This window comes from Doryrhamphus excisus, chromosome 21, assembly GCF_030265055.1.
Source record: "Doryrhamphus excisus isolate RoL2022-K1 chromosome 21, RoL_Dexc_1.0, whole genome shotgun sequence".
Taxonomy (NCBI): Eukaryota; Metazoa; Chordata; class Actinopteri; order Syngnathiformes; family Syngnathidae; genus Doryrhamphus; species Doryrhamphus excisus.
The window spans coordinates 5,468,521-5,483,516 of NC_080486.1; the positions used below are offsets into that span (position 1 = coordinate 5,468,521).

Here is a 14,996-nt window from a genome sequence, read left to right on the forward strand (position 1 = left end):
AAACAGAAAAATGAATAAACTTTGCTTTGGTTCCGATTTTCTACAAGAAAAGCTCTGATAAAACATTCCACTGTTCTCAAATATCTTACTTTTTATTTTTCTACACAAAATAAAATCAAGAATAAAGAAAATCAATCAATCAGTAATAAATAAATATAATAATAATAAAACGGCAAATAATTAAAAATTAAGAAACCACATATAGTTGGTGGGTAGACAAATTATTTTTTTCAGATTAAAATGAACAAAGCATTATTAGAGCCCTGTAGACATGACAAAACACGACTATAGTCACATTTATACTCTTTTTATTTACAACATTTGCGCAACTGCAGGGTCTTGAGACACATGCTAACTCGCAAACTAGAGAGCTAGCGACCTAAACGGTAGCCTCCAAGTTATTTCCTTTAAACTTAAATAGCCAAAAACTTACCACTTCCACATGGATAGGGAGGATAACTATTAACAGTTATTTAACCTTTAACATGAACATTAATCAAACGTAATATTTTTTCTGAGTACATGATACCATACAGCATCCATATCAAACTTGCACGGGCCGCACTAACATTAAACTTTCATATCAAGGCGGGGGCCTCAAACTAGTGTCCTGCGGGCCACATTTGGCCCGCGGGCCGCATGTTTGAGACCCCTGCTTTAGTTAATTTAGCCATGTTTATGCGGGAAAATGCTCAATTTAGGGGATGATTTATTTTATATTTTTGAAAAACTGTGATAGAGTACAGCCGCTGAATGGCGAGGGATTATTGTATGGACAGCAGCCACACCAAGCAGAGGTACCTAAGGTATTGTTGCCAATTCTTTTGTACAATATCGGCTGATGATCAAACCACCATAACACACCAGATGGTCGGGGTTGAAGGTTGGTAATTTCTTTGGCAGCAAACAATGGCTGCTAAAATAGACATCAAGAAGCCAAAGTACCTGTTGCCAAAGACATCACAAAGACAAATAATTAGCAACAACAACACTGTCATACATTGAAGTAATTGCCGAGACATGAAGAAAGGATTAAATAAGATTTGATTCTTATTGAATCGTGGAAGTGTAATCATGTACCGAAAATTCCTGTGTATGAGTCGCACCCACTAAATTTGGAAAATTTGGATTTAAAGCAAGCAGCTCTTTATTTGACACAAGCTTTGAAAAAAATCACTACAAGCTTGTCCACCCAGTGGAAATTGACAAACAACATTAAGCTCATCACACAGCAACTTAACACTCAAAACGTATACATAAGAACTATACAAACATGTACTAATAGGAGTTTGAAAAAAAAACAATCCAATGCATTTCATTGGACAGAGCCCAAAGAGAGGCATTACAGTGCTCTAATGAATGAGTTGCTCAGATGCAATGCATTATGGGAAAACTGTAAAAGTAGTTTTTTTTTTCATTTCAAACTCATATCAGTACATGTTTGTATATATTTTTTATTCAACTATATTGTACATGTGTGTTTATGAGGTATAACATTTTAGTGTTAAGTTGCTGTGTGATGAGTTTAGTGTTGTTAGTACAATGTTCTTAGTAAAATGACACCATGAGTCAGACTAATATGTAATTATACTGTTATATACTATGATGTGTTTTCCAGTTGGTTGACAAGCTCATTGTGATTGCGCTCATAGCTACGGTTCAAAGTTTCTACGTTTAATATATGATAACTCGTCTAAAACAAATAAAACCATGACCGTATCGTCCCTGGATATCCATGAGAAGCGTGCACTCCACACTTTTTTTTTTAATGTGTTTAGAGCATTGTGATAATCCCCCCTGGGTTTTTGTAAATCAGCCTCACTGAATCAGATTACCAGCTGGTACAAGATGAATTGGAATACATCCAGCGAGGGAATTTAGATGAAATGGCATTCGCACTGTTAACCTTTTAACAACTGTTAAAAGTTCATTTTATGAAAAAAGGAAACAATAAAGTAATACATTCCAAAAACATGCTAGGTTAATTGGCGACTCCAAATTGTCCATAGGTATGAATGCGAGTGTGAATGGTTGTTTGTCTATATGTGCCCTGTGATTGGCTGGCGACCAGTCCAGGGTGTACCCCGCCTTTCACCAAAGTCAGCTGGGATAGGCTCCAGCGTACCCAAGCAGACCCCCCCCTTATGAGGATAAGTGGTATAGAAAACGGATGGGTTTATGAATCCCACTTTTCACAGAAATTCACTTATCACTGTCATCTGTAGAAGCAATTAAGCGTGATAAATGAGGGATTACTGCGTTAAATCCACTTTTATTGTGTTTAAACCTAAATTGTACTTTTGTGGAATCGTGTGTGTATATTTGGACGTCTGTCACATCTGTCATCATCCATGCTGTAGACACACACTGTTGTATGGAATATACATAGTACGTCCTATCCAATCGCCAACCTCAATAACGGTGCACCTAAAACAACTAGTATCACATATGGAACACACAATATGACTGACTATGCAGGTATAAAAAAAAAACAAAAATTGCAAAACTATAACCGCACATATAACCCGCAAGACATTCTGGGTAGCTTCCTGCTGGGGATTTTTTTTTTACATTGAAAGAAAAACAAGTATAATACAAAAAAGAAATATTTTTTAAATAGTTTATTTTTGTATTAATTTGTACGAATTAGAATATTATTAGTAAAAAATAAATATATGAAAATGTGGTTTTAAAAATTTAATAAAAATAATTAAAAAATATATTTGATGAATAAAATAATTTTTAAAAAGGGCACAACTGTATTGTAAAGGTAAAGATATATATATAAATGTGTTTAAATATATATATATATTTGATAAAATAATAATAATAATAATAAAAAAGACACAACTGTATTGAAAAGGTCAAGATATATATATATCTTATAATATATAATATTATAATAAATGTGTTTTTAAAAAATATATAAAAATAATAAAAAATATATATTTGATAAATAAAATAATTAAAAAAGGAAAAGGTAAAGATGTATATATATATACAATGTACAAAATAAAAAACAGGGTGGAATAGCATAATGGGACAACATCCAACGTCTATTTAGATTTGTGTCCCTCAATCCAGACTTGGCTGCTTGAAGGGATGCATCAACACCTTGTAAAGTCACCACAGGCAATCTAGCATCTGTTCATGAATGCAGGCATGAATGGAGATGACCCAGAAGCTCATGAATGAATGTGAATTGCAGAATCAAATACTTCCACATGAGCACATAGACATGCACCAACACATACATAGACTCACATCTGTGAGTGCCAGATATGGCCAGATGGTGTAATCCTTTCCTTTTCCCCATGTTTCATATTTTCCCCCTCCTGTGTGGGGATTATGCAGGCATCCAATCGGATGTTTCGGCCTGTTCCCAGGCTATGATGTGATATGAATGACAGGCAGGTTTGTGAGTGGAGCGGACACACTGGACATTGTCGTGTAGACTGGAAGTTTCCCACACTGACGGAATTGCTGCGGTTATTATTTGTGGACTTTGGTTACTTTAAAGGTGATATCCAGAGACAGGTAGGCAGAAATATATGTCTTTAGAGGTGCAAACTTCTAATGATTGCTACGTATGCAGTTAATATTCATGTTACCAAACCCAACCAATACCTTTAGTAATAATAGTTAATAGTCAATAATAGTCAATTTGCATTGAATTCTTCCTATTTCCTACTTCACAGTTTAGACGCTATATATAAAATTCACTTTGTTACATTGAAGGAGAGCCAAAAAAAGTGCAAAATCCAAGATATAAAGACATATACATTGTAAAAATGTTGGTCTTTTTCCATAGTGTTGCTGTACATTTTACCTGTATTATAACATAATTATAAATGATTACTGACCTATGGTGAATGAGATTAGTGGACATACTTGTTATATGGCGGAATACAAAGACCCACTTAACCAAGGGTGTCCAAAGTGTAGCCACTGCAGCCCAACCCCCTTTTTTGGCCTTTGACATATTGTAAAAATAAAAAAATATATATTAATGTATTATTAACAAAACCCAACACTTTCAGAAGCGGCCATTTTACATTATTTTGACTGATCTTTCAAAGCGCACAAAGTTGTGTTATTGTATTCTGTGGCTATATAAGTGGCTATATAATTTGAAAACTACCAAAAGAAAGAGTAGATATTTTTTAAAATATATATTTATCTATTTTAAGCATATCAAAAACAAGAATATCGTTCATTTCGATATAGACTGGATATCATGTTTCAAGATAGCGCAAGCTAGCAAGCTAGTTAAGGTAGCTCTGTGTCTCCTACTGCCTTTTTAGTGTTTAATAGTGTTTTATTTAGTACTTCCTTATTGTTTTTGTGCCATATTGACCCCTTGAGTAAGTGTACAGCTATGGATGTTCATCTTATTATGTTTGTAGCTTGCCGTTAGCGCCATTGTTGACACTGGGTTAGCATCTGTTAGCATCCCTGTGCTACGCCGAACGATTGGATATCGCAGTGTAAATATGTAGGTGGAGTTAACATGCATAACGGGAGTGAACAGCGAAAAAAAGACGGTATAAAGGTGGCTGTATATAGACGGCATTAACCATGTTTATTGTCTGTTGTCCTGGAGAACGTTAGATGGAAGCGCTAACAGCGCTAACATGGCTACTGTGAGTGCACCACTATTGCACTGAAGACTGATCAGTAAAATTACATTTTCTATATTTATTTTAAAAAGAGAATATACTATTTTATTTCAGTGGTGATTTTTCTATAAGATTGTTTACATTTGAATTAAATTTTTGGCTTTGAATTTTGACTAAATTTAGGAAAAATTATCGAGATATATATATCGTACTGCGATATTCTACCTAAATATATCGGGATAAGCCCTAACTCCTATCTTTAATCAGAAAAAAATGTTTTTTTCTGAGTTTTTCTGCTTTTTAGTAATCAGCAATAGAACATACTGTAGGTAAATTTCAGGGAAATATCAGTTCCTAACTAGAAAAGTGTCACTTAGTAACACAAATATTTTTGCTTTTGTGACAGCTCAAATATCAAAACTGTGCTAACATAAACAACACAAAAATGGGTTGTTTCACATCAAAATAAATATATATTTTTTATTTATCCAAGCTGACCTATGTTTTTTAATACATATAAAGATTTAGTGTGGGCGGCACGGCGGACTAGTGGTTAGCGCGCAGACCTCACAGCTAGGAGACCAGGGTTCAATTCCACCCTCGGCCATCTCTGTGTGGAGTTTGTATGTTCTCCCCGTGCATGCGTGGGTTTTCTCCGGGTACTCCGGTTTCCTCCCACATTCAAAAACATGCTAGGTTAATTGGTGACTCCAAATTGTCCATAGGTATGAATGTGAGTGTGAATGGTTGTTTGTCTATATGTGCCCTGTGATTGGCTGGCGACCAGTCCAGGGTGTACCCTGCTTCTCGCCCAAAGACAGCTGGGATAGGCTCCAGCACCCTCGTGAGGAAAAAGCGGTAGAAAATGAATGAATAAAGATTTAGTCCGCCCTTTTGGACTGGAGGTGCCTGGTTTTTAAAACCATGCACTTTAGCACTATAGCATTATAGCACAGATAAAAGCCACCACTGATTCCAATGGGTTTAAGTGAGATTTCTGTGTATGTTTGTCCCCGCAGGTCAGTGCTTCCTGTGCATGGTGGATGTGGTGCCCGTGAAAAACGAAGATGGCACGGTGATCATGTTCATCCTCAACTTTGAGGTCATGACCGAAGAGACGCTACGAGACGATAAACTGGAGCTCAACCACCGCCTGCCCACCTGGCTCGTCACCGGTAAATACTGACCTGATTAGACCACCCTTGTTTCTTCAGGTTATTTGTTCATTTTAATGCCTGGCACAACACAAAGGTACCTTTATATGGACAAATATAAAGATAACAACTATATATTGTAGATATTGATGTAAAAACTTAAGTGATTTTGGTTATTATCAAGAAAACCATGGAATTTGCTAGATACCAGAAAATTAAACAATTTTTTAGCTACCTAGCTAGCTGTCTATCTATCTAGCTGTCTATCTATCTATCTATCTATCTATCTATCTATCTATCTATCTATCTATCTATCTATCTATCTATCTATCTATCTATCTATCTATCTATCTATCTATCTATCTATCTATCTATCTATCTATCTATCTATCTATCTATCTATCTATCTATCTATCTATCTATCTATCTATCTATCTATCTATCTATCTATCTATCTATCTATCTATCTATCTATCTATCTATCTATCTATCTATCTATCTATCTATCTATCTATCTATCTATCTATCTATCTATCTAATTTTCTAGCTAGCTATCTGATATCTGTCTGTCTGTCTATCTATCCATCCATCCATCCATCCATCCATCCATCCATCCATCCATCCATCCATCTATCTATCTATCTATCTAATTTTCTAGCTAGCAAGCTATCTGATATCTCTCTATCTAGCTATCTAGCTAGCTATCTGATATCTATATATCTATATATACATATAGCTATCTAGCTATCTAGCTAGCTAGCTTTAAGGGACAATCACTTTTCCACACAGGACCATGTAGGTTTGCATTTTTTGACGTTCAGTTGTGTTGTCATTGACTAATATTCAAATTTGTTTGATGATCTGAAACATTTAAGTGTGACAAACATGCAGAAAAATTAACAAATGAGAAATGGGGCAAACACACCACTGTAAATATCAGATGGAAATAGACATCATCTGTTCCCGAATCAAATTGTAAATCTGAAAACAACACACTTCCTTCATTTTGATAACACACAGTCACCAAATACAAACATTTGAAAGTCCTTGTAGAACATCAATGTCTGTTCATTACCATTGTTCGTTTCCTTTATACGTTCGTTTTGTTTCCTTTTGTTCGATTTTATACACTTTTCTGAGACAGGCAGAAAATTCTTTCTTTTTTAAACACTCAAAATTCTAACCTTTGTTTTAATTTTAATGATCAATTAAACACTCTTCTGACCGTCTTGACGCTGCTTAGCTGTAGCGTTTTTGCATCCTCGTTAAACCATATTGCGGCAGTAATCATTTTTCGCTATTTTACAAAAGATACTGATTAACAACAGTCTACAGCCAATCAGGACACAGAAGACATTGTGCATTGAAACCGTTAAAATAGAAAATGTTTCATCTGAACCAAAGTGCCTGAAAAAAATGACTTTAATCCACCTGGATCAGTGTTCCATTCAATCCGCACAGACACCAGGTGGCCTTGAACATTCCAAAAATAATATTATAAATTGGAATCCTGTTGTTTTAATGATGTTGGACAGGGTGTTTTGTCTGAACTGTCTCGGGACTCCGTGTTCCACAGTGTGCCCGTCCCACAAGATGTGGGGCATTGTTCATATTTTGAATTGACTCCAAAGCTAAAATTTTAATCAACGTTACTGGCCAACGCCATTTTGTTTGGATGTCCTCTCCTGTCTGTGTCATATTTTTGAAACAACTCCTCGTCTTCTTCATCAGGTCGTCCACGAGGCTTCAAGTTGCGTTTCCCCCTGCTTCGCTCCCTCTCCAACAGTAAAGTGTCTTTGGACGACGCAGAGTCTGGTCAGATTCCCATTGCGACACCGCTGCACCCCGACGACGGCTGTCATGAGTCTCTAGGCCTGGGGGAGTTCCTGCCCCTCCCTCCTTTAGCACCAGACCCCACGGAGCAAATCAGTGGAAGCAGGTAGATCCCATACATTCCTGTGGACTATGCTATTGTCTCACATATATTATTCAAATAAAAGTAAAGCAAAAAAATAAACAAAACTGCAAAAAATTGGGAATAATCAGGAAACAATTTGAAATTATTGACATAATTAATTATGCTTTGATAACCCCATATATATTATATATGTTGTCATTTTTTTCCTTTAAATATATCTCTTACGGCGGTTAACTGTGTTTGCTAATTAGGATTCATTCATTCATTTTCTACCACTTATCCCCACGAGGGACGCGGTTGCTGGAGCCTATCCCAGCTGTCTTCGGGCGGGAAGCGGGGTACACCCTGGACTGGTCGCCAGCCAATCACAGGGCACATATAGACAAACAACCATTCACACTCACCTAATTAGGATAAAATATTTATACATTTAATGTGTATTTTATTATATTTATTAGAGCCTCGTAGACATGAGATAACACCCCTATAGTCACCTTTACACACCTATTACTCTGTTTACAACACATGGTGCTTCAGGTGTTTCAAAACGTACCACTTCCATATGGAATGTAAGGATAGGTTTTTTCCACTCTCCCTGCAGTGTTAAGGTAATATAATGTAAGGTAATGCCTCATCAATGTAACATTACCGATGTTACGGTACCGATTACTGGCTTGTGATTAGAATACGGCATATAACTTGTACATGCAACTTTTTTTTACAATTTTTTTACAAAATTTTTACATTTTTTACATTTTTTTACATTTTTTAATAATAATAATAATACATTTTATTTAAAAGCGCCTTTCAGGACACCCAAGGTCGCTGTACAGGAGATAAAAACACCAATATAAAATACAAGATAAAAGACAACAAACAATAAATAAGAGCATACAATAAATCGGGAGAGGGGGGACCATGTGAAGCTGTTAAAGGGAATAGGCAAGTTTGAACAGATGGGTTTTGAGTTTAGATTTGAAAATGGGAAGGGTGGCAGAGTTAAGGAGGTCTGGTGGCAGAGAGTTCCAGAGTTGGGGAGCAGAGCGGCTGAAAGCTCTGCTCCCCATAGTGCTAAGGCGTGCATAGGGAACAGTGAGATGGAGGGACGCGGAAGATCTGAGGGAACGGGATGGCTTAAGAATGTGGATGAGGTCAGAGAGGTAAGGGGGGGCAAGGTTATGGATGGACTTGTAGGTGTACAGGAGGATTTTGTAGTTGATTCTTTGTGTCACAGGGAGCCAGTGGAGTTGCTGCAGGATGGGGGTGATGTGGTGGGATGAGGGGGTCCTGGTGATGATCCCGGCAGCAGAGTTCTGAACCAGTTGAAGTTTATGGAGGGATTTGTGAGGGAGGCCGAAGAGGAGAGCGTTACAATAGTCAATGCGGGAAGTGACAAGGCTATGGACGAGGATGGCGGTGGTGTGGGGGGTGAGGGAGGGGCGTAGACGATTGATGGAGCGCAGATGGAAGTAAGCTGACCTGGTGTTGTTATTGATGTGGGATTGGAAAGATAGAGTGCTGTCGAGGATGACACCCAGACTCTTGACCTGCGGGGAGGGGGAGACTAAGGAGCTGTCGATGGAGAGAGAGAAGGAGTCAACTTTAGATAGGGTGGATTTTTTTTTTTCAAATTTTTACTAATTTACTAATTTTAATCTACTAATTTTTACTAATTTTTACTAATTTTTACTAATTTTTACTAATTTTTACTATCTTTTAAATCATTTTTTACTAATTTACTAATGTTAATTTACACATTTTTACTAATTTACTAATTTTTACTAATTTACTAATGTTAATTTACACATTTTTACTAATTTACAAATTTTTCCTAATTTACTAATTTTAATTTACTATTTTGCCCTGTGATTGGCTGGCCACCAGTCCAGGGTGTACCCCGCCTCTCGCCCGATGGGATAGGCTCCAGCACCCCCACGACCCTCATGAGGAAAAAGATGAATGAATGAATGAATGAATTTACTATTGTTTTTTTACAAATAACTAATTTTCTAAGCCAATGACTGTATGACCACTACTACATTTTTTGACATTTATAGAGTGATACATGTTGTGATGCATCAGTAGCCATAAAGCCCTTAATTATGGGATATACTGTAGCACATACTGTAGCATATACCAAAAAACATTAATAGTATTTATTAGGGGTGTAACAGTACTTTTTTTTCATTTCCAAGGTCAGCTCTGCAAGGTTGGCCCGAAGACCACGTGGGGGACCATCGCACTTTACTGCACTCTGTGTCTCCGGTACCCCCCCAAGCGCCTCCTCCTCACCACATCATCCATCTGGTGGGACCCCTCACCCAGTCGTCCCCCTGCGTAGCACCCCACCACCGCCTCAGCCTCAACCAGGACGCCTCTGGCTCGAACTGTTCTTTGTCGCACAGCCGCTCGCGGGAGAGTTTCCACAGCATGCGGCGCGCCTCCTCTGTCGACGAAATTGAGGCCATGAGGCCTGACTGGGACCGGAAAAACCGGCGAGCGAGTACACGGCTGGGAAGCACTGGTGCGGAAATCAATCACCCCCTTTTCTTACAGTCTTTCATTGTGACCTTCATTGTGTTGTTCCCAGGTGCAGTGAACAGTAAGTCCAACATACTGAACTCCACGTCAGACTCTGACCTCATGCGGTACCGTGCCATCTCCAAAATTCCTCAGATCACCCTCAACTTTGTGGATTTCAAACCAGACCCACTCATCGCCCTGCCATCAGGGGAGATGGACATCATAGCACCTTGCAAACTTATCGACCGCACGCACAATGTAACCGAGAAAGTCACACAGGTAGGCTGACTTTTTTATTACTGTGCAATGCAGGGGTGTTCAAAGTGCAGCCCGGGGGCCATTCTCGCTTAGCATATTCGACCTATATCAAAATGGCCCTCGGTGGAGAAGGTTTGGACACCCCTGGTTGTACTCTCTGGTCATAATAAAAATGCTTACGTTTATAGATGGAATTTTCCAAGAGTGTGTGCTTTTGCGTTGCGATTGGTCATTTGTGACCGAAGGTGGGAAGGATGAGTCATGAGCCAACAATAACAAGATGCTTCTTGTTCACTGACTCATTTTTTCACTGTCGAATGAACTGCTTTGGATGTGTGATCACGTTGATGTGTTTTGAATGTATTTCAGCGCTTTTGTTCACTCTCTATTTTTGGCTCTGATTCACAGATGCTAACTTGCTATATTATGTTTGTATATTGTAGTAGTGCCACTATGACAACTCACCCCACAAGAACATTTGCAACCTACCAACAATAACATAAAATTCATTTGTATTATTCCCTCACTCAAATGCGAGCTAATTTATAACATACATTTAATGTTATTTTTTCATGTTTTTATTATTAGCATGCTAAGGTTAGCCTACTAGTATTTTTCCCCCCATTTTCATAGGTAAACACTACAATATAATGCTGGATATTAGCATGCTAACATTAACATGTTAGCACTGTGGACATGTTTTTATTATTAGCATGCTAAGGTTAGCCTACTAGTATTTTTACCCATTTTCATAGGTAAACACTACAATATAATGCTGGATATTAGCATGCTAACATTAACATGTTAGCACTGTGGACATGCTAATATTGGCATAGTAACATTTTAGTAATTTTAATGTGTCGACACTTATATAACACTTAGCACTACTATGCTAGGTGCTAAAGCATTAGCATGTTAACATTGCTACTATTCTAACATTCGCATCGTGCCATTTTTAGCCAGTTTCATAGGTAGACACTATAATCCTAGTGTTAGTATGCTAACGTTGGTATGTTAGTATCGATAGCAAGATAACATACTTGTATGTTAGCATTTCTACTATGCTAATATTCACATCGTGCCATTTTTAGCCAGTTTCATAGGTAGACACTATAATCCTAGATGTTAGTATGCTAACATTGATATGTCAGTATCGATAGCAAGATAAAAAACTTGCATGTTAGCATTGCTACTATGCTAACATTCGCATCGTACCATTTTTAGCCAGTTTCATAGGTAGACACTATAATCCTAGTGTTAGTATGCTAACATTGGTATGTTAACATACTATCATTTTTGTCGATTTTCATGAATTTCAACGTAAGCAGACATTTAGCGCTATCATGTTATCAGGTGTTAGCATTCTAATGTTTAATTATACTAACATCTTTAGCATTTTCAGAGGTTATCATGCTAATGTTAACGTTCTTAGAATTCTTTAAATGTTTAAAACTTTCCATGTTTTCATGGTCGAGGAATCGAAATATAAACGTAGTATTTTCCCATGACCTCTCAACTTCTCAAGAAAATGTTTGAAAATCTCACACAATCATGATGAAAAGAGCAATAAAGATTAAGTTAAGCCCTCTGTCAGGGCATTCTACAGAGAGTTACTAAAGGGAAATGGGAATGGTTTTATCCGATCATGCTCTTTTTTTCCCCATGTTTTTTGTCCTCAGGAACGTGAATAGAAAATAATCCAGGGTTGATGATATAACACAATAATGTAATCATGGTACAGTAAGATGGCACAGATGGCATAGTCGAAACACAAACATCAACCCCTTTATGTGGATGTGTACATAAGTGTGCATTAATCCGTACGATGTACTGTAGTTATGTTCCAGCAACAGCTGTGTCTGCAAATGTTCTTTTTAGACAGAACATAAAAAGAATGCAATGAGCCATATGTCACATGTATGCAATGAATGCAATACTCAATATCTGGAAAACAATATTATCATGTTTGGTCCCTTATTGGTCTTTGATGGTCTTGGGCTATGATGGTCTGTGTGTCACAATGCTGAATACCATGCTTGCCAGTATATTGGTGGTTCAAAAAGGACAGCTGTAATGTCAGCTCAGGCCTGAAGATGGTAGCAAATCACTATAATGCTCGGCAGCACATAGAACAGTGAATAATTTAAATGTGTGTTTCTGCTGCCTTACCAGAAATGGCAATTGGAATGTGTTCTTCTTCTGTTCGATACTTTCTACAGCTACAGGTTGATCAAGTTAGTCCCTCCTCTTCTATGATTTTGTGTATGCAAAGACAGGGCGGCAGGTTGGTTCAATAAAGTCTTTAAAGTAACAAAAAAACAAGCACAAATGGAACTTATCGGTAAGTAAGTACCAAAGTACCAAGTACCAAAATAACAAAGAAGGCTAAAGCAAATATAAAAGTCACCGTGGGAGGTGGAAACAATGTATCAAACACACAGGTTTGCACATTCAGCATTTTCAGAGGTTAGCATGCTAACATTAACATTCTTAGAATTCTTTAAATGTTTAAAACTTTCCATGTTTTCATGGTAAAGGAATCTAAATATATAAACGTAGTCTTTTCCCATTACCTCTCAACTTTACAACCGTCAACACTTGAAGAAAATGTTTGAAAATCTGACACAATAATGATGAAAAATGCAATAAAGATTAAGTTAAAGAAAAAAACAAGCACACATGGAACGTATCGGTAAGTAAGTACCAAAGTACCAAGTACCAAAATAACAAGAAAGGCTAAAGCAAACATGAAAGTCACCGTGGGAGGTGGAAAACAACGACCAATTTATCAAACGCACAGGTTTGCACATTCAGCATTTTCATAGGTTAGCATGCTAATGTTAACATTCTTACAATTCTTTAAATGTTTAAAACTTTTCATGTTTTCATGGTCAAGGAATCTAAATATAAATGTAGTCCTTTGTCACCGTGGGAGGTGGAAAACAACAACCAATGTATCAAACACACAGGTTTGCACATTCAGCATTTTCAGAGGTTAGCATGCTAATGTTAAAATTTTTTGAATTCTTTAAATGTTTCAAACATTCCATGTTTTGATGGTCAAGAATCTAAATATAAATGTAGTTCTTTGTCACCGTGGGAGGTGGAAAATAACGACCGATGTATCAAACGTACAGGTTTGCGCACTCAGCATTTTCGGAGGTTAGCATGCTGATGTTAACATTCTTAGAATTCTTCAAATGTTTCAAACTTTCCATATTTTCATAGTCACGGAATCTAAATATAAATGTAGTCCTTTGTCACAACAACCAATGTATCAAACGCACAGGTTTGCGCATTCAACATTTTCAGAGGTTAGCATGCTAATGTTGACATTCTTAGAATTCTTCCAATGTTTCAAATTTTCCATGTTTTCATGGTCAAGGAATCTAAATATAAATGTAGTCATTTGTCACCGTCGGCGGTGGAAAACAACAATCAATTTATCAAATGCGCAGGTTTGCTCATTCAGCATTTTCAGAGGTTAGCATGCTAATGTTAACATTCTTAGAATTCTTTAAATGTTTCAAATTTTCCATGTTTTCATGGTCAAGGAATCTAAATATAAATGTAGTCATTTGTCACCGTCGGCAGTGGAAAACAACAATCAATGTATCAAACGCGCAGGTTTGCTCATTCAGCATTTTTAGAGGTTAGCATGCTAATGTTAGCATTCTTAGAATTTTTTAAATGTTTCAAACTTTCCATGTTTTCGTGGTCAAGGAATCTACGTAAATATAAATGTAGTCATTTGTCACCGTGGGAGGTGGAAAACAACAACCAATGTATCAAACGTGCAGGTTTGCACATTCAGCATTTTCAGATGTTCGCATGCTAACATTAACAGTCTTAGAATTCTTTAAATGTTTCAAATTTTCCATGTTTTCATGGTCAAGGAATCTAAATATAATTGTAGTCCTTTGTCACCGTGGGTGGTGGAAAACAACAACCAATGTATCAAACGCGCAGGTTTGCGCATTCAGCATTTTCAGAGGTTAGCATGCTAATGTTAACATTCTTAGAATTCTTCAAATGTTTAAAATTTTCCATGTTTTCATGGTCAAGGAATGTAAATATAAATGTAGTCTTTTCCCATTACGTCTCAATTTTACAACCGTCAACACTTGAAGAAAATGTTTGAAAATAACAAAATAATGGCAGAAATGACAAACCATCATTTTGAATATGAAAATAATGATAGTCGACATGAACAAACCAAAATCCAGCTCACATACTACACTCTACCGTTACAGATCTCATTTAGCATTCCTAACACACACACACACCCATTACCATACATGGAATTTGCTCAGACGGCCCTTGGGTTCGGACACCCAGAGTCACCAAGAACAGAGCGATGTTCTCCAACAACGTTTAGATGCAATGGAGCCATGGATGGCATACACTACACCCAGCAGCAAAGTGCTAGGAACCCACCCACCGTCTTTGAGGATTTAACCTGGAGATTAGACATTTGAGTAATAATAAAAAAACTAATAATATTGTTGTCAAGGTGGGCATGTT

At 37.1% G+C, this 14,996-nt stretch overlaps 1 protein-coding gene across 3 annotated transcripts in view; it reads left to right on the forward strand.

Moving 5' to 3' along the window:
* Nucleotides 1-14,996, forward strand: part of kcnh2b (potassium voltage-gated channel, subfamily H (eag-related), member 2b) — a 274,228-nt gene that overhangs the window by 139,277 nt on the left and 119,955 nt on the right. For 2 of the 3 annotated variants that reach the window (XM_058059603.1, XM_058059604.1), the window contains exons 3-6: nucleotides 5,639-5,794; nucleotides 7,505-7,712; nucleotides 9,887-10,215; nucleotides 10,282-10,493. In XM_058059603.1, the coding sequence (XP_057915586.1) occupies nucleotides 5,639-5,794; nucleotides 7,505-7,712; nucleotides 9,887-10,215; nucleotides 10,282-10,493 (905 nt within the window). Of the gene's footprint in view, nucleotides 1-3,238; nucleotides 3,538-5,638; nucleotides 5,795-7,504; nucleotides 7,713-9,886; nucleotides 10,216-10,281; nucleotides 10,494-14,996 lie in introns of those variants that run through there. The other variant, XM_058059605.1, reaches the window with a different exon arrangement.